This window comes from Contarinia nasturtii, unplaced genomic scaffold (assembly GCF_009176525.2).
Source record: "Contarinia nasturtii isolate CC-2019 unplaced genomic scaffold, AAFC_CNas_1.1 Cnas_scaffold_864, whole genome shotgun sequence".
NCBI classification, from domain to species: Eukaryota; Metazoa; Arthropoda; class Insecta; order Diptera; family Cecidomyiidae; genus Contarinia; species Contarinia nasturtii.
In genome coordinates, this window is record NW_022198211.1 from 3,977,046 (window position 1) to 3,995,625 (window position 18,580).

The following is an 18,580-nucleotide window of genomic DNA, read 5'->3' on the forward strand; positions in this document are numbered from 1 at the left end:
AAATCATCTTATACAGAATTTAACGCTCTTCAAAATGATAATAGCCACTTTTTAATATTTTTCATGTGGAAACACCCTAGTGTACACGGTATCGACGTCTGAATGTTATTACCATAGACAGACATATTGATATTTTCAAATTAAATACACACAGAGAAGTAATACAATGAAAACTAGATGACTTGTCGTATAAAATTTGGAACTAGATGACAATACATATAAAATTGTATTTGTCCATCTAATTTCATACCAAACATCGTTTTTGTGTATTCTCTTTTATGCGGATCTTCTTCAAAGCATAAACGGAGAAGAACCGCACAAAAGAGAATACACAAAAACGATGTTTGGTATGAAATTAGATGGAAAAATACAATTTTATACGGAGTGTCAACTAGTTCCAAATTTTATACGACAAGTCATCTAGTTTTCATTGTATTACTTCTCTGTGTGTATAATCCATTTTTCTTCACATTCCATGCGATTTTTTCATGCTCAGCAAAGGTCAATTGGTTGACCGCAGAGAATTTAACTGACTGAACCAAAATAGCGATATCCAATTACTTGTAATTAATAATGAATGGTTAACGTTTTTGTATAAGAATGTTTATCTGCTTTACAGAGATATTTGAGTGAAATAATATTTCCACTTTAATAAAAATTGTCTATTTATAAATATATCAATTTGGATGGAAAAAATTGAAAAAAGACGATAAAAATCAGTTTGTGGCTAAGAAATTATTTAAAGATAGGGCTCTGTTCTCCGTCATTCCATCAATTTTGCTATAGCAAAAAAAATCAATATGAATCTCTCCTCAATCGTCGATTCAATAAATTGAAAAGGTACAAAATAGAAATGGATTTGTAATATGAATATAACTCCATATGCTATTTCCATTCACATGTATGCTAACAAATGTTAGAAAAATCGACAGAGAAATGGCTAAAATATAGAGATATTTAACATAAGATATAAATGAAGAATATATAGCGCCTTGGAAATCTGAATTAAACTGAGACGATTTTCACGAGTCACCTTATTCAATACATAAACTATGTACAATCGCATGCAATGCATACGCCTGCACAAGAAGTAAATTCACCAAAATCAAATGTTTGTTGGTTTTTTCATTTCAAACCCATTCATTTTCCCTCTAAATATGATTGAGGGCTGTTCAGACAATCAGTATATATATATATAAATCCAATACCGATGAAATATAATGCATACAAGTAAGCCATCATTTTTATGTAATGCGCACCCACCAAAAACGAGTTCAATTCTTGGACAAGAAATGATGCTAGAAAATCTCTGCTTAATATTGGGTGCAGTTTTAATCACCTAGTCGTTCTAAAAGCATTCAATCACTGAGTAATTTTCGAACTGATGAAACTTCTCTTCATAAAAAATCATTTCAAATCAAGAAATAAAAACGGTTAAAAACGTGAACATTGATTTTGACAGACACGCAGTGCTATAATATAGAATAAAAAAGAATATCGTAGAACTCATAAAAAAGGCTCGATCATATTACATCGTCTTTTGTTTTCATAAAATCATTTTTTTACAAAGAGAGTGCTTTATGACATGAGCTCATAATTTCTTTGAAAATTAAAAAAAAAAATGAAAAAAAAAGAATCGACATCAATCCAACAATAAAATACGATTAAATTCGGAAGTGCACGTCATTGATGAATTCAGAAATAATATTGCTTGACGAGCATATCGTTCAAACTTCTCATAGAAATTATTGGGCTTAAAATGAATAAAGGAATATTTCGTGGTTTTTTTTTAAATAAACAAAAGAAAAATATTTACGTGAAAACGAAAACTGAAATGCTGAAGATTTATTTGATCGAAGAACTTTTGAATAATTTACCAAAACCAGCAGGGTAAAAACATCAATTTCGCGTTTCCTTTTTTATTCGTGTTTGAATTTTGTTATTTTTATGGATAAAGCTTATCCTGTATTTTGGTGCAAAATAGGCAGATTCACAGAAGACTTTTTTTCCTCTCCAAATTTTTCATAATTCATATTTCACGCGGTTTTAAACAGTTGATTCAAATGCAAGGTAGCAAAAAATGCCCCATAATTACAGTGGAAATGTGCTTCATTTGCAAAATCTGTACATAATCATTTACAAAGTCATTATTCTTCAATTTGATTTATATTTTTTCTATTGTAAGAGCCATTGAATTGACTAAACAAAAGGCATTTGCTTTATATGTATGCATACAACGAATGTGTATTTTCCTACCAACAAGTCTCAATCGAGTGAAAAATAGATTTCACGAATATAAAGAGGGAACGGTACAATTATTGTGTTATATTGCTCTTATTTGCGGCTTTGGTACATACCAAAGTACATTTGTATACTTATACTTCAAAGGCGGATGGTATGATATGATGTCTTGAAGCGCTGTGATTGGTTCGGTTGACGCATTTGCGTCGCCCAATCACATAACCGAAAAATAGGGGAAGATGTTTTTACTTTCGTTTTACTTTGGATCAAATTTCTTTTGTTCTTGTTCACGAATATTCTACATAAATGCTATACATACTGTGTCTCTATTGCAGCAGAGAAATTAACTCACATTTAAAATAAATAAATAAAACTTTTGAACAATATTTAAAAATGCGTTTATTTTATATTTTCAGGCCTTCCTTCAACTTGATGCCTTTTGATGATAAACCGATTTTTACAAAAACGACAAAATAAAAAAAAACACATCACATTTGAAAATTTGTTTAGAAAATTTATTAAAATATATCGAGTGAAATCTTAAAAGTTCAAATGATTAATTGTTAAATTTGATGGTTTGATGAATAAAAGAAATGAAACAGCTTTAAATAAAGCGATGAAGATGAAATTTGAAGGTTTAGTGAAGGTGAAAAGTATATATGGTTAATATAAATTAGTACATGTAGACGACGCGCTCGCGCGCTTGATATTGAGATATTGTGGAATGAGTCAATCGACAAAGAAGCCAATTAAAGATTTTGGTGAATATGAATGCGGTAATGGGCCAAGACCCCCTGTACCTGGTATGTACCTGAAATATCTCTAATAGACCGAGAGCCACTCTAACAAGTAACTGCTTTTTTGCTTTATATAACGTTATTTTATGGTAAAGAATCAATATTTAAAATTTCAGATATAAAGCTGAAAAAAAGTTAAAATTTATTTACAGATTTCGCGAATGGGGTAGTTGTAGTGATAAACGTAAAATTATTTGTTTAGTGTATGTCTGGTTGCATGGTTCAATATAGTTTATTGACCTCAAGCAAAAAAAATTACTTTTTAGAGTGGCTTTTGGTTTATATTTATTCGCAAATTTGATTCGTTGTTTTGATAACGTTGTTACATTTAAGTACCAATAAATCGTCAATAAAAGTAAAATACATTTGAATTAACACCAGGTGAAGAAAGTCAAATGTCGAAGATGACCACCGAAAGTGCTTCACACAGCACATCTAGTTCAAATTCAAATCGATCGCCTGATTTGGATGGCGCATCCACAACGCGCATTGAAAAATGGCAAGAAAGTTTATCGGGTTTGATGAACGATCAAGAGGGGCGCAATTTACTATACCAATTTGTAGAGCAAGAAGCTGGCAAAAATTCACTCGATTACACGAGGCTGGTATTTTATTTTGCTGTCGACGGTCTAAAACTACATGCTGACAAAAAAATAATTCGTAAACTAATAAAACACCTGAGGTAAGTGTAGTTCAGCCAAATTCAAATGGTGAATTATCTTTGATTTTCTGCTCTCTTCTGATACGATAGTGAGATGATACAGGGTAAAATTCCAACGTCACCTGAGCTTCAAAAAACCATCTCCGATATTATTAGAAAAGAGAGTACACCAAATCCACATGTTTTCGATGATTTACAAAAAACAGTAGCAGACATGATTGCTACAACAACTTATCGAGCATTTCTGCAATCAGACATGTTTATTCAGTATGTGCATAATAAGGAATTTGAAAAACCAACAATTGCCAATGCAAATCAACCAAATTACACTAGCAATGTTGCGTCGGCAAGCAACAGCAGCAGTAGCAACAGTACCGCAACTGCTTCTATGACATCCAGCACTACCGACAGTGCGGCGACTTTCAGTGGAATGACCGTTGAACTATCACCATTGTTAACGACACCAACGTTACAAACATTACACGAAGATACCGAACTTAAGTTAAGCCAATCTACTTCAACAAAAACAACGACTGATCGACCTATGCCAAAGCTAACAAGTGAAAATTTGTTAGCCACGGAAAGAAGAAGACTGGAGATTAGACCACAAGGGTAAGTGATTTTATTCACAAATCATTTCAATGTAAAAACCGTTTTATGCATCGTTCTTTTTTGTACTTTATTAATTATATTTTGTTTTTGATTTTTTTCTATTTATCTGTTGGTATTTTATGTTTTTTGTTTTTTGTCAACATATATACACACACGCTCTATCACAAACCACGTTGTATTTATGCATGTAGTTCGCTCTTTGCATATAAAAATGCACCACTTAATGTGTCTTACAATCCAGTATCGCGACAAGATTCTGAACGTCAGAGTTGTAGTTCAGCTAGTTTGACCGACTCTGAAATGAATTCAAAGTGAGTCATTTATAAATTTTTTTTATTTCTGGTTTTTATTTATTTTCATTATTTTTAAATATATTTATGCTTTTTTACAACCTTTCATGTTGTGTTGCATCAGAGTTTCATTAACCTTAATGTAAATTAATCGTTTATAAATCATGTTGAGTTTGTATTTTCTATTAAAAAAAACTATATTACATTTGTTATGCATAACAGAGACGGAAAGCCATATATACATCGAAAGCCAATGCAACACGAAGATTTCCGAAAATATGTGAATCCACAGTCGCAAAAAGTTGCCCTTAAACCTCTATCACATGGCATGAAAGAAACCGTCGGACCACCATCAAAATCAAGACTTGAACAAGCAGCACATAAATTAGATACATCTTTACTGTGTGAAAAATTAAATAAACTGAAACGTGACCAAGAGAGAGAGTGCCAGCAATTAACACAGCATGTGAATAAAAAATTAACAGCGCAACCCCGACTATTTTCTGCTGTGGAAGAAGATGATCAATCGATTTTGGATCACCATGTTTCGATGGTTTTTTCACCAATTATGTCACCGGGTACTAGTTCTCCTGGGAATCTGCACAGATCAATGCATGATTTCGGTAAGTGAAACGATTAATTTTGTACAAAACTTCAATTTCAAAAGTGTTTCACTCAAAATAAAGAGAAGATTTTATCGTTTCGCTATGGATAAAACTGAATAAACACAAATCACCAAATAACAACGATAATGACAGCTGGGCTACGCAGCAAATTCATTATGGTTGTCTGTGTTTAATTTAGGTGGCCCCAATTTGTGCTATTTTAGGCTTCGCTGGCAACCGCACCAACGCGGCTGTCAACGATGCTTGTCATCGTCGTACTTTGCTAACAATTAATAACTTATTAATAACCTTTTCACTATCTACAGCAACTCATCAACACATGCGACCATCGAGATCAATGGAACATACTTCAACCATAGCTATGCTCGGTAGTACAACAACAACGATAAAATTATCTCACAAGTGGCCTTCAACAAGCGTTAATCATAATAGTGGAATCGATAGTTTATATGCAGCCAGTTCGCCATACAAATTAAAGGAAATGAAGTCAACGTAAGTTTAACTTGAGATGAAAACGATAGATACATTTTTAAATTTTCAACCATTGATTAAATACCGATCTTTTGATACAGTGAACAATTGTCTAGTGAGACAATGTGTAAATCATCTAAGGATGATTTGAAACGAACGCGAAAACAAATGCCGATACTACCAAACCACTATCATCAAACAAATTATATGCCGGCAACATCGAGCCATCACACCAACTCATTACCCCGAAACACGAGTCGAATGCACGAACCAATTGAGGATTACACAATTGCTGTTTATACATTTAGCGATGAGGATATACCATATCGAATAAAAATACAGGGCAAACGATTAACCCTTAAGCATTTCAAGGAATGTTTACCGAAGAAGGGAAATTTCAGGTATATCATGTATATTTTTTTAGCTTAAAACAATTTAATTCATTGGAATATTTGTTTATTTGCAGATATTACTTCCAAACGCATTGTGAGACATTGAAACAAATCGTTCAAGAGGAAGTGGTTAACGATTATGATCCGTTGCCGTTGCTTGAAGGCCGGATAATGGGAACCATCAAATCCGACAATTAACCAATCATTTACAATTTTTCTAGACCAACGTAAACATACACATATTTGAAGTCTTTCGTTGCATTAAACACAATAACAAATGAAACGCCGATTAAAAACCAACGTTTTATATTCACCATAAAAAATCGACTGCTCCAATATTATAATTTTTTAACATTTAAATTATTCTAAGTACCATGCAGTAGGCGTATAAGATTCGAATTGGGTGAAATCTCTTAAACGTTTTATCACATGTTATTATATGATTTAACGAAAACAGATTATCTATCAACCATGTGATAGAACATTTTGTTTGTGGATTAAACTTCGATTGAGAGAGACACACACATATATATATATATATAAGGAGAAATCAGTTAAGTCGCATAAAATAATTTTCCTTATTTGCTTCCATGAACCCAGCCAGTATCTAACAACCGGTGTGTTTTAATTTTTTTGAAGTTTACATATATTATTTTATTTTAAACGAACAACGACGATTTAGATGAAATATATTATTGCCCATTTTATATCGATTGTTGAACGTGTTCATAACCAGAATATTTGGAAAGTCGAACACTCAGTACAAAATGAGTTGTTTCGACATCAAATTATTACGATTAAATCCTTTTTTTTGGGTTTTCATTTTTATTTTTAAATGTAGACAAACAAATTACAGTTAATAATATATAGATTTCAAGTGGAAATCTTATTGACGCCGCAACCATGCATATTATTTATAGTCCAAATAGCAAGTAGAATAAGAGAGAAAGTATTCTGATATTCATATATTCTTTTTAAAATTGCATTAAATCTATCTTTAATAGTTGCAAGAAAGAAAAGGATAGGCACAGGTTTTGAAGCGATTTATTCAACTTATGTAAAAATGTCATTGTTTGTATGGTCTTGCGCCGGATCGGCAGACTAGTGAAAACCTATTCAAATTCATTCGATTCGAAATTTTAGGGAGAAAACAGCATGTACATCTTCTTCTTCTTCTTCTTTGAAAAACATACTACATTTTTCATTTTTGTATAAATTTTTGCACGCATTTGCATTCAAAACCTCCGATCCCCTTTATTTACAAACAAATCCAAATCCTGTCTCATTCGAAACCACATCCATTCAATCACAAACTGGTATGCTGTTTACAAAATAACGGACAAACGAAAATCAAAATAGTTTTTAGTGTTCAATTATAATAATAACGCTAACACTTATTTAAAAGAAGCTACACAATTTATGTATTGATTGGTCTTTTTTTTTTATTGGAGAATCAAAAACGAAAACAACAAACTTATTTAAATTTGTGAAAAAGAAATCTTTAAAAATGAATTATGTAAGTTTTAACGGTCCATTTAACAGTGCTACTTAACTAAAAAAACATTTTGTATGATTCGACTTTTTTTAGAAATTTCAATAAAACAATAAAAAAAAATCATATATTAAAGCAATTAAATCAAAATAATAAGAACAATTGTATATTGGTGTTTTTTATTTTTATTTTTTTTTATTACATGAACTGGAATCAACAACAGTTTATTGGAAATGTCAAATTAAAAATGTATTGTTGGACAGCGCCACCACTGGAAATTCCAATGCCAAACAAATTTTGTTTGACATAACCACGCAAAGATTAAAAAAACACACAAATAGACCGGTCGAAAAACAATAAAAAGTATACATTTTTCAAACAAAAATCAAGTGAATAAATAAATGAAAGAGAAAATGTCAGATTCAATTGAGAAAAAGAACCTTTTGTATCGGCTAATAATAAGGTAAATATGTTTATTTTCTTGTAACTATCTATAAACGTCACTGAATGTGTTTTTTTCATCGCATAGTCAATTGTTTTACGATGGGCACCATAATATTGCTGTAGAATTAGGCACATTGGTTCGAGCCGACCCGCCATGTCCGCCATCCGATAAATTATTTCACGCTGTGGTTGAAGGCTTAGCAATTCAAGATCAATCCAGAGAGAATATCAATATTTACAAAGACAACGTATTCTGTGGCATTGATTTGGAATTTGAGACCGAAGGCACTTCTATTGCACCCGAGCCAGCATCATATGAAACGGCGTATGTAACATCGCACAAACAAGCATGTCGTGCTGGTGCATTCAGGTGAGTACAATTTTCACTGAAATTTGTAAAAAAATGTTATTATTTGTGATTTTTCTTTTTCAACCGAACATTAGTCACGATGGGCAGTTGGTGGCAACTGGCAGTGTTGATGCAAGTATTAAAATTTTGGATGTTGAACGAATGCTTGCAAAATCAGCACCGGAAGAAACTGAAACGGGACGTGGTGAACAGCAAGGTCATCCAGTCATTCGTACTCTTTATGATCACACTGACGAAGTATCTTTCCTGGAATTTCATCCAAAAGAACCGGTATTGGCATCTGGTTCAAGAGATTGTACAGTAAAACTTTTCGACATTTCAAAGGCATCTGTAAAAAAGGCACACAAAGTGTTGACGGTAAGTGGGCAGAGAGTTCTCTGAATTGACAACAAAACGACTAATGAAAAACTTGATTTTCGCTTAGGATTGTCAAGCTGTTCGTTGTTTAACATTCCATCCAACTGGTGATTATATGGCTGTTGGCACCGATCACAACGTCGTGCGCGTCTATGATATCAATACGTCGCAATGTTTTGTGAGCCCAATTGCTTCACAACAGCACAATTCAAGCGTTACGTGTGTCAAATATGCATCGAATGCAAAGTTATATGCTACTGGCAGTTTGGATGGTACAATTAAAATTTGGGATGCAATTAGCGGACGTTGTATCAATACCTTTGACAAAGCACACGATGGTGCTGAAGTTTGTTCAGTTGCATTTACAAGCAATGGAAAATATCTGTTGTCATCTGGAAAAGACTCCTTGGTAAAATTATGGGAATTGAGCACAAGCCGTTGTTTGATTGCTTACACTGGAGCTGGAACCACAGGAAAACAAGAGCACAACACCCAAGCGATTTTCAATCACACTGAAGATTATGTACTGTTTCCCGATGAAGCAACTACATCGTTATGTTCGTGGAACAGTAGAAATGCTTCACGGTTGCATCTTATGTCACTTGGTCACAACGGTCCGGTTCGATACATTGTTCATTCACCAACTCAGCCAGCATTTCTCACCTGCTCTGACGATTTTCGTGCCAGATTCTGGTATCGACGCACTACCGTTCAAACTTAAACTCATAATTCATTATTTTCAAAAAAAAAAAAAAAATAACATTCATTTAATTGTGGAATAATATACAAATGTATGTTGAATTCATTTTTTAATTAAAAAAAAAATACTTCTACAGCCACAAATTGTGTTCATTTTTCGAAGCAAAAATATATGAATAATTATTCTTAAGAAAATGGATTTATTTCAAACAGAATAAATAAATAAATATTGTCTACCTCAGAGCTAGTACTTCACTATACTTCAGAGTGATGTACTTCATTTTATGCTTTCCAAATAATAAGTATCATTGACAGTACTGTAATCTGTCAAAACATCATGAGAACAAAATAAATTTCCTAACCAGATCAAAATATTGCAACAACAAGAAAAAAATATTGTCGTGAATGTTATTAAAGTGAATACACTGTGTCCGAATCAAGTCAAATGTGATCAGCTTAAAAATCAAATAAAATGCTCTTTCGTATAAATTCAATAAAATTATTGTTGCTAAAGAGAAACACAAAATCGGTATTTAGATATTGTAGTACACAACAAAGTGATGATTGTACGCAAAATGTAGCCAATAAGTCAGTTCGTGTTCGATTTGCGCCCAGTCCTACTGGTAATTTGTGCAAACTACTTGTAATTAATTTATGGAATAAAAAAATACATAATGTAAAAAAATCACAGGCTATTTGCATTTGGGCGGCTTACGAACAGCTTTAATCAACTATTTATACGCCAAAGCACATAAGGGAACATTTATTGTTCGCATCGAGGACACAGATCAATCAAGAACCGTACCGGATGCTCAACAGAATTTCTTCCGAAACCTCGAATGGGCTGGCATTAAACCGGATGAATCAGTAATACATGGCGGCAACTTTGGTCCCTATGTACAAAGTCAACGACTCGAAATATATCGACAACAAGTACGAAAACTACTTGAAAATGGCAGTGCATATTATTGCTTTTGCACAGAAAAACGACTAGAAATGTTGCGCAAAGAGGCGCAAGAGGCCAAAAAAATTCCCAAATATGACAATCGATGTAGACATTTAACACCGCTTCAAGTAGCAGAAAAATTGGCTAACAACGATACATTTACAATTCGGTACATTTTCCATTTCATATTATGCTATTGAGAAAGGAAGATACTAGTAAAGTCAATTATTTTTTTGCAGATTTAAACTGGAATCTGAGAATGTACCTAAGTTCAATGACTTGGTATTTGGTGAAATGAGTATTGATGTGACTGAGGAAAGTGATCCGATTCTAATAAAGTCCGATGGATATCCAACCTACCATTTCGCCAATGTGGTCGATGACCATTTGATGCAAGTAACACATGTATTTCGGGGCTCAGAATGGATGGTTGGTACACTCTTCTTTAGAAAAACCAAAAAAAAAACTAATTTTGTTCCATTTTAATTAGGTCTCAACTCCGAAACATCTTTTATTATATAGGTAAAAGTCTAAAGCATTTTTTTTCTAAGAAATGATTTTAAGTTTGATATTTAATAGTGCATTTGATTGGCATCCTCCTGAATATGGTCATCTACCATTGATTTTGAATCAAGATGGGACAAAGCTAAGTAAACGACACGATCATGCTAGCGTTGATTATTACAGGTAAATTATTACACGGCGACGTGCAAGTGTAATAATTAATTAACTATTAATTTGCAGAGAACGGAAAATATTCCCATTGGCTCTGATTAACTACATCACACTAAGTGGCGGTGGTTTTGCACGTGAAGTGGGTACAAAAATTAGAAATCTCACAATTGAGGAATTGACTGAAATCGTATGATTTTTTTTCTTCTTCGTTTTGTAATTTTTATTACATTCATTTTTATAATTTTTCGCTTCAGTTTAATATAGAACACATAAACAAAGCATCAAGCCGATTAAACACAGGATACTTAGAAGATTACAATCGTTTGGAGTTGATACGACACATAAAAGATCCAACACTATGCAATGATGTTGTAAAACAAGTTCAAGAACTCATCAAACGAGCGTATCCAAAAGAGTAAGTAAAATACGCAATTTCCATTTTAATTAATCGAAATTCTCTAGCTAAAATAATGTTTGATATCTTTCTATTTTACTGTAGTATCGAAAGTCTGGATTTAGACGAACAACATATTCGTAATGTTTTGAATTGGTCGGTGAATACAGAACGTTTGCTGTCATTACAGCAATTGGTCGAAGGTGACTTATCATTTCTTTGGATATTGCCAAAGATTCAATCAGATAATATCCAATCCGAATGGGTCGGAAATTTGGTGACAGCACTCGAAAAGGGTGATTTTGATAAAACACGTCTCTTAGAATTATTACGTGAATTTTCAAAGGAAAATAATTTGAAGTACCCAAAATTTATGGCGTCGTTGAGAACAATGTTGAGTGGCGTACATTATGGAGCCGGTGTTGCGGATATGATGCAAATTTTAGGAAAAACCTCAACAATAAAACGTATCACAAGAAAAAAAGATCATAAAAAACCAACTAAATAACATTTTTAGTAGAATTTAATTTTGTAAAAAAATGTTTTTTTTTTAAATAAACAACATGTCCTCATATTTATTAAAATGCGTTTAAAATGCATTAAAAATTATAGCAGTAGAAAAATTTGATGTTTTTTTCTTTTGTGTCGATTTGAAAAAACACAAATCTACTCTTGCACTGGAATATTTCAATAACGTGATCGAAAATTTGACACCGGTTGTCACTTATATTGTTTAAACCTCAATCGTAGCAAGAAATAAAAATAAATTGTGATGAAATATTGTTTATTGATTTCTTAGGAAAATGTTGTCCAATTGTCGTTCTGTTACATTTTTACTCAAAATATACAGTGTTCGATGTTGTAGTACATCGTCAAATCAAACGGTGTTAATTAATGTGAATAAGACCATTTTTTAGCGTTCAAAATATTGTTTTGCTAAAAACCCTTTAAATTTTAATGAAAATAGGTTTTCTCCACCTTGGCGGATTGCGTACTGCCTGAATCACAAAGAAAAGAATGGAAATAATGGAAATTAATCAATATGTAATGGAACAGAATGAAAAATGAAACTATAGAAAGCAAATCAATGACCACAACAACAACATTGCTTAAATTTGAGATTTGGTAGTAGCAGTAGTAGTAGTGTTGAGATCGTTGATCACTGTGAAAAGAAAAAAAAAACAAAATGCTTACTATAGAATAGCACTTGGTGCCAAGGCCACTACCTATCAATCAGGAAAAATAGAAAGAAGCACATAATAAATCACCAATAATCAATAAATCAATATCAGTCTACAATGAATGAAACCAAAATAATAATTGATGTAATTTGCAAACGATACTTACTCACACAACGTAAATTACTTGTAGACGGAGTAAACTACGGGAGGCGGCCTATATTCATTTAATTTGTACCCGGGAAGAATACGATTGTGGATGAAATGCAATGCAAAAAAAAACTTACCGACCCTTTGTATTCATATTTTCCGGGTTCTGACATCGCTTGTGGTCGGTTTCTGAACGATTCCCTGTGTAAGAACTAAAAATGTGTCCATATTCTTCTTCGACATTTGATGTGTCCGATTCGTTGTTCCTTCCAATGAATGAATGTTGAAAACGAAAAAAAATATGTAAAAAATCTATCTAAAAACATTCAATTGCATATCGTTGTCAAAGTAGGCTTTGAAAAATCATGAGAAACTGTGTCGCACTATTGGCTAACAGTACCCGTAATCCAATGTGCGCAATGGTGAAAGTCATGATTGAACATGATTTTGTATTGTGTTCAATGTGCTTTTCTCTATCTCAATCTCATTCTTCCACGAAGTCAATTCAAAAAAAAAATTCGAAAATTCTGTTTAATATTATATTTTAAATTAATACTTACCGAACACTTTTTCTGGAAAACCGATAAAAATCCAATTCGACAGAATATTTGACTTTCAATGTAAAATGAAAATACACTCTCACACCAACACTTTCAAATCGGTTTGTCGTTGCAAGTAGCCGATATCGTTGTACAACATTTATTCCTTGTGTGTTCTTCTCTCCACTGCTATTTGTAATTCTTCTAAATTTTTAAAAATTTTATTCGAGCTAGTACTTCACTATACTTCAGAGTGATGTACTTCATTTTATTATTTTCAAATAATCAGTATCATTGACAGTACTGTTATCTGTCAAAACATCATGAGAACAAAATAAATTTCCTAACCAGATCAAAATATTGCAACAACAAGAAAAAAATATTGTCGTGAATGTTATTAAAGTGAATACACTGTGTCCGAATCAAGTCAAATGTGATCAGCTTAAAAATCAAATAAAATGCTCTTTCGTATAAATTCAATAAAATTATTGTTGCTAAAGAGAAACACAAAATCGGTATTTAGATATTGTAGTACACAACAAAGTGATGATTGTACGCAAAATGTAGCCAATAAGTCAGTTCGTGTTAGATTTGCGCCCAGTCCTACTGGTAATTTGTGCAAACTACTTGTAATTAATTTATGGAATAAAAAAATACATAATCTAAAAAAATCACAGGTTATTTGCATTTGGGCGGCTTACGAACTGCGCTTTACAACTATTTGTTTGCCAAAGCGAATCGTGGCGCATTTATAGTTCGCATCGAAGACACGGATCAAACGAGAACTGTCAAAAATGCACAAGAGACACTGTTTAAAAATCTCGAATGGGCTGGTATCAAACCAGATGAATCAGTTATTCATGGTGGTGATTTTGGGCCATACGTACAAAGCAAACGCTTAGATTTGTACGATAAACATTTAAAAAAATTAATCTCAAACGGACACGCTTACTATTGTTTTTGTACGGAACGAAGACTAGAGCTGCTACGGCGTGACGCAATGAGAGCCAATGAGATTCCAAAATATGACAATCGATGCAGGTTATATTTTTACTGGACATTTCAGCAATTAGATTCACTTGAAATTTTCTTTTAAAAACATGTAAACATTTTCATTTGATAAAAGGCATTTGCATTCGGAAAAGGTGGCGGAAAAATTAGCCAGTAATCATCCAAAAATTGTTAGGTAGGTATATTTAAAAATTATTGAATACATACTTTAAGTCGTTGATAACTTAGCTATTGTTCATCAGGTTCAAATTGAATTCGATGGATGAAACTTTTATCGATCTGATTTACGGAGAGAAAACATTCAGTATGCAATCTGAAGGTGATTTTGTAATTCAAAAATCAGATGGCTATCCTACCTACCATTTTGCCAACGTGGTTGACGATCATTTAATGGGAATTTCACATGTGCTTCGTGGTGTTGAATGGCAAGTATCAACGCCGAAACATTTGGCCATGTATAGGTAAATTGTGAAACGTAAAATAATCAAGCAAACTCATTGAATACACATTTTTCATTCTATTAAAAATTGATTTACCTTGACTCTATTTATCTTCATCAGAGCATTCGATTGGACACCTCCATTGTATGCACATTTGCCCTTGATTTTGAATACAAACGGAACCAAATTAAGCAAGAGGCAAGATGATGCTAATGTTGATTATTACAAGTAAGTTTTTCTTCAAACTTTAAAATGATATTCATACTAAAAGATTGAAATATTTCATAGAGAACGTGGAATTTTCCCAAGAGCTTTAAACAATTTCATAACACGAAATGGTGGTGGTTTCAAATGGGATTCGTCAATCTTAAAAAATCATTCAATGGATGAACTCATCCAAGCAGTAAGTGCATAAGCAAACAGTGCCGTCAGAAAATTTGAGACCAAGCTCATTTTTTTCATACAATTTCATACAAATTGAGGATTTTTTGGAGCATAATTTAATATATTTCGGAAATAGCTAGACCCATAAATGTTTGTACACTTGAATCGTTGCGGCGAAACAGTAGCTCTTATTTTTCTCCAAATAATACTGCAACATGAAGTTTTTTTCACACGGTTTATTTGTTGTAATACAACAAATAAACTATTCATAAATATAACTCTGAAATATATTAAATATTGCTCCAAAAAATCGTTTATTTGTATGAAATTGTAAGACATTTTTTTGCTTGGTCTCAAACTTTCTGACGGCACTGTATGTATTTAGTGAATTAAAATTACTTGGGATTTCTATTTCTAGTTCGATATAACCAAAATGCACAGCTATCCCAGCCGACTACAAAATTCCGACCTATACGAGATCAATGCCCTTGAGATACAAAGACAAGTGAATGATCCAATTTTAATTGAGAAATTAGTTGAACAGGCACGTCAACTCATTAAAGATACTTTTCCAGAAAAGTAAGTATCAAATCTACATGAATATGGTGTCTATCTACTAGTGTCTAAATTTAAATTGAATACTTTCAGCATTGACTCGCTAGATTTGGGTGATGCACATATCAAAAATGCATTAAAATTTGCAAGTGACAATTTAAATAATTTGGGACAATTGGTTGAAGGCGATCCTTCTTTTCTTTGGGTTTTACCGGAATTAACAACAGACTACGTTCAACCAGAATGGATGAATAGTCTTATTGCAGAGCTCGAAAGTACTGAATTTACAAAGCAGATATTAGTTGTTACGTTACGTAATTTTGCAAGAAAAGAGGGAATCAATTTTGGTCAAATGATGCGACTCATGCGATCACTATTGAGTAGTAAAAAAGATGGCTATCAAGTGGCCGAAATGTTGGAGATTTTGGGAAAAGATGGATCAATTGAAAGACTTTCAAGGACACCGACATTTATGAAAAATTCAGAAGCAAAAAGTACAAATTGAATGTGGTTTTTTTATTGTAACACATATTTATTTGTATAACACTCAAAACACCAGTGCTATCATTATCAAATCACAAATTTCAAATAAAGTTCAAATTTAGTTGAGTGTACGTATTCATTTAATTTCCATTGGACTCATTTTTGACCATTGATGGTGTACCTGTGTTATTGGACATGTATAGTTTTTTGCTTCGTTGTGCTGCCACATTGAATTGAATCAAAATGATTAGGTAACTTGTAATCGCACCGGTTATCTGAGTGAGGGAATGTAAAATTATTATCAGCAGTTAAATCGTAAAGTACATTCGACGACGATAGAAAGAAAGTTAAAAAATTACAGCATAAATGGTTGTCATATCCAGTTCGAAAAAACCACAAGCCGTAAAGTTTAACTTATGGTTAAGCAATTTCAATGACAAGTGATTGATCTGAAAATTCAATGTAAAATGAATGAATGTGAATATCTTTTAATTTTATCTTGACAGTATCATCTTCATGTTGTTACTTCACAATCTTTTTCTACAGAATTTCTTCTATAATTTGAACAATTTACCGTTTCATAGAAATGATTTTCATCGACAATATTGGCCAATTTATGTAGAAATACACCAGTTTTTTCGGCTGCACTTTTTGTTTGCCAACACACATAAATCACATAAACGCATACAACAGCCGTCGAGATGATAAGAACCGACGAAATTCCAATGGATTCTGAAGTTCGGAATAGTCGTGGAACCGGCTGTTCATCAAAAATCAACATCAACAACAGTTTATTAAACACTTTAAAATTAAACCAAAAAAAATGCCGACCCACCTGAGCAGCCAAGCTGCAATAAACAAAATAAAGTTGTGCTGTGATTCCGAGAAAACCATATGCCATAAGCATGAGCATTTGAAAACTGAACATATGATTGGCAATTCCCACAATATCACAAATCTCATCATGTAAGAAGCATAAATTTGTCAGACGTTTATCAAATCGATCGCCAACAACTACAGCAGGTCCGGGTCCATTGCATGGCAATGGGAATTCGGTGATCGAATCATTTAGTTGAATGGATCGAGAATCTGGTCCAATATTTTCGACAAATGCACGTGATTCAAACGGTTTAACAACATTCAATGTTGGACGGGTCATGATTTGAAAAAAATTCGGTTTTGGTTTAACAGCAATTTCCTTTTGTAAATAGCCGAGTTGAAAAGTGGCCTGTGCTGTCGTTTGTCGCACATTCCGAAGTTTATTTATTGAATTATCACTGCTGTTATCAACTCCAACACTATCTTCATTTGAATTCTTGTTGAGTGAATTGCTTTCATTTATTGAATTGGCCATTTCGTCCAAATACGAGTTTATTGCGTCAAATTTCTTACGAATGTTGCAAACAATCAAAACAAAATAGATTTTCGACAGAACGCTAACACATATCGGAACGTACATACTCCATAGTTGAAGAACATTCAATTCAAAAACGAAAACTCCGAATAAAATCATTAAAATTTTGCGACACAGCGTTACAATGATTAGTATTAACGACAATGATTTCAATGATCTGTAATCGATTTGTACCTGGGGAAATTAATAAACAATTAATTGAAAAATAGTCGAAAGATGATAGCAATTCTTCAGTGATGGAATAGTAATTTTAAATGTAAGCACGCCTCGATTCGTACACTTTCTTTCGCCAATTTTTCATCCACTTGTTCCAAGCGCTGAATGCACCGAACCAAATGGCGTTGATTCACTAACGTTGCCAACATATCAAGCGTCATCATTATTGGTTCCTGCCAAATATACCACGAATTGTTAATCAGACACTGAGGAATTAACTTATTTTCTTTTTATAAATTTACCATATAAAGGATGAAAATTCCAATGATCGTTGTTAGTGTTCCTGTTAGTTTTGAATGAATAATTTTTACGATTACGTACTTTCTTAGATTTTTGTTCTTTTTTTACCTGAATCAAAAGCTTTATTCGTGAAATATGTTTGTGTTACAACATAATGATAACAGAATACGTACACAATCAGTGAACCGAGCGATTGAATATTCCCAAAAATCGAACTGAACAATATTTTATGTTGATGATATTGTGAAATTGAATACGGAATCAATCCAAAAATTTTGGTCACATAAAAAATGTAACTTATTGCTTCCGAAAAGTTTAAATTTGATTTTTCAGCCATTTTTGTACTGACCAGTTCAACCGTGTGAATGTTTTCTATCCACTTGTACTCAACAGTATGAACGAAATTCACTTGGAAAACGGTTAATATATAGGATTGTAGCAATTGCTGGTTATCGCTTAATTAGGTAAATTATTTTGATTGTGATGTTATCTGAAATCCGATA

At 32.7% G+C, this 18,580-nt stretch overlaps 5 protein-coding genes and 1 long non-coding RNA gene across 8 annotated transcripts in view; 4 read left to right on the plus strand and 2 right to left on the minus strand.

Annotated features, from left to right (window-relative positions):
- Window positions 1-6,991, plus strand: part of LOC116342645 (axin-like) — a 15,917-nt gene extending 8,926 nt beyond the window's left edge. The window contains exons 2-9 of one of the 2 annotated variants that reach the window (XM_031770332.1): window positions 2,658-3,044; window positions 3,420-3,720; window positions 3,790-4,311; window positions 4,503-4,622; window positions 4,824-5,224; window positions 5,533-5,719; window positions 5,800-6,099; window positions 6,165-6,991. In XM_031770332.1, coding sequence (XP_031626192.1) covers window positions 2,966-3,044; window positions 3,420-3,720; window positions 3,790-4,311; window positions 4,503-4,622; window positions 4,824-5,224; window positions 5,533-5,719; window positions 5,800-6,099; window positions 6,165-6,288 — 2,034 coding nt within the window. In that variant the 5' untranslated portion in view covers window positions 2,658-2,965 and the 3' untranslated portion in view covers window positions 6,289-6,991. The remainder of the gene's footprint in view (window positions 1-2,657; window positions 3,045-3,419; window positions 3,721-3,789; window positions 4,312-4,502; window positions 4,623-4,823; window positions 5,225-5,532; window positions 5,720-5,799; window positions 6,100-6,164) is intronic. The other variant, XM_031770333.1, reaches the window with a different exon arrangement.
- Window positions 6,992-7,896: 905 nt separating this feature from the next.
- Window positions 7,897-9,520, plus strand: LOC116342423 (cleavage stimulation factor subunit 1). The gene is made up of 4 exons (XM_031770030.1): window positions 7,897-8,045; window positions 8,112-8,396; window positions 8,471-8,753; window positions 8,821-9,520. Exons 1-4 carry the CDS (start codon window positions 7,984-7,986, stop codon window positions 9,472-9,474), a joined length of 1,284 nt encoding a protein of 427 aa, XP_031625890.1. The 5' UTR covers window positions 7,897-7,983; the 3' UTR covers window positions 9,475-9,520.
- Window positions 9,521-9,753: 233 nt separating this feature from the next.
- Window positions 9,754-12,035, plus strand: LOC116342679 (probable glutamate--tRNA ligase, mitochondrial). Its single transcript, XM_031770390.1, has 8 exons — window positions 9,754-10,075; window positions 10,144-10,567; window positions 10,638-10,827; window positions 10,889-10,920; window positions 10,978-11,085; window positions 11,143-11,260; window positions 11,328-11,488; window positions 11,573-12,035. Exons 1-8 carry the CDS (start codon window positions 9,925-9,927, stop codon window positions 11,973-11,975), a joined length of 1,587 nt encoding a protein of 528 aa, XP_031626250.1. The 5' UTR covers window positions 9,754-9,924; the 3' UTR covers window positions 11,976-12,035.
- Window positions 12,036-12,234: 199 nt separating this feature from the next.
- LOC116342682 lies at window positions 12,235-13,509 on the minus strand. Of its 2 annotated transcripts, XR_004201270.1 has the most exons (4): window positions 13,356-13,509; window positions 12,815-13,061; window positions 12,662-12,693; window positions 12,235-12,465 (listed from the first exon to the last, which is right to left on the minus strand). It is a non-coding gene; the product is annotated as an uncharacterized LOC116342682 (long non-coding RNA). The 2 variants fall into 2 exon arrangements; XR_004201269.1 differs by lacking the exon at window positions 13,356-13,509 and having other exon boundaries at window positions 12,815-13,344.
- A 123-nt stretch (window positions 13,510-13,632) lies between these two features.
- On the plus strand, window positions 13,633-16,351 carry LOC116342678 (probable glutamate--tRNA ligase, mitochondrial). Its single transcript, XM_031770389.1, has 8 exons — window positions 13,633-13,943; window positions 14,012-14,375; window positions 14,461-14,520; window positions 14,588-14,806; window positions 14,906-15,013; window positions 15,074-15,188; window positions 15,588-15,748; window positions 15,818-16,351. The coding sequence occupies exons 1-8, from the start codon at window positions 13,793-13,795 to the stop codon at window positions 16,227-16,229; spliced, it is 1,590 nt and encodes a 529-aa protein (XP_031626249.1). The 5' UTR covers window positions 13,633-13,792; the 3' UTR covers window positions 16,230-16,351.
- On the minus strand, window positions 16,241-18,514 carry LOC116342680 (gustatory receptor for bitter taste 66a). The gene is made up of 7 exons (XM_031770391.1): window positions 18,186-18,514; window positions 18,080-18,120; window positions 17,900-18,010; window positions 17,043-17,795; window positions 16,782-16,967; window positions 16,567-16,656; window positions 16,241-16,482 (listed from the first exon to the last, which is right to left on the minus strand). Exons 1-7 carry the CDS (start codon window positions 18,412-18,414, stop codon window positions 16,348-16,350), a joined length of 1,545 nt encoding a protein of 514 aa, XP_031626251.1. The 5' UTR covers window positions 18,415-18,514; the 3' UTR covers window positions 16,241-16,347.
- Between the last annotated feature and the right edge of the window lie 66 nt (window positions 18,515-18,580).

What these genes read in the sequence shown, in the direction of transcription:
- LOC116342680 (XM_031770391.1), bottom strand. Translation starts at nt 18,414, where the DNA reads ATGGCTGAAAAATCAAATTTAAACTTTTCGGAAGCAATAAGTTACATT. An exon ending in AAAAATTGGCGAAAGAAAGT is followed by an intron (nt 17,796 to 17,899) that starts GTACGAATCGAG and finishes TAATTTCCCCAG; the next exon opens with GTACAAATCGATTACAGATC. An exon ending in ATTGCAGCTTGGCTGCTCAG is followed by an intron (nt 16,968 to 17,042) that starts GTGGGTCGGCAT and finishes TTTGATGAACAG; the next exon opens with CCGGTTCCACGACTATTCCG.
- LOC116342679 (XM_031770390.1), top strand. Translation starts at nt 9,925, where the DNA reads ATGCTCTTTCGTATAAATTCAATAAAATTATTGTTGCTAAAGAGAAAC. An exon ending in AACGATACATTTACAATTCG is followed by an intron (nt 10,568 to 10,637) that starts GTACATTTTCCA and finishes ATTTTTTTGCAG; the next exon opens with ATTTAAACTGGAATCTGAGA. An exon ending in TTCGGGGCTCAGAATGGATG is followed by an intron (nt 10,828 to 10,888) that starts GTTGGTACACTC and finishes CATTTTAATTAG; the next exon opens with GTCTCAACTCCGAAACATCT.
- LOC116342423 (XM_031770030.1), top strand. Translation starts at nt 7,984, where the DNA reads ATGAAAGAGAAAATGTCAGATTCAATTGAGAAAAAGAACCTTTTGTAT. An exon ending in TTGTATCGGCTAATAATAAG is followed by an intron (nt 8,046 to 8,111) that starts GTAAATATGTTT and finishes TTCATCGCATAG; the next exon opens with TCAATTGTTTTACGATGGGC. An exon ending in TGTCGTGCTGGTGCATTCAG is followed by an intron (nt 8,397 to 8,470) that starts GTGAGTACAATT and finishes ACCGAACATTAG; the next exon opens with TCACGATGGGCAGTTGGTGG.
- LOC116342678 (XM_031770389.1), top strand. Translation starts at nt 13,793, where the DNA reads ATGCTCTTTCGTATAAATTCAATAAAATTATTGTTGCTAAAGAGAAAC. An exon ending in AATCATCCAAAAATTGTTAG is followed by an intron (nt 14,521 to 14,587) that starts GTAGGTATATTT and finishes ATTGTTCATCAG; the next exon opens with GTTCAAATTGAATTCGATGG. An exon ending in AAAGATACTTTTCCAGAAAA is followed by an intron (nt 15,749 to 15,817) that starts GTAAGTATCAAA and finishes GAATACTTTCAG; the next exon opens with CATTGACTCGCTAGATTTGG.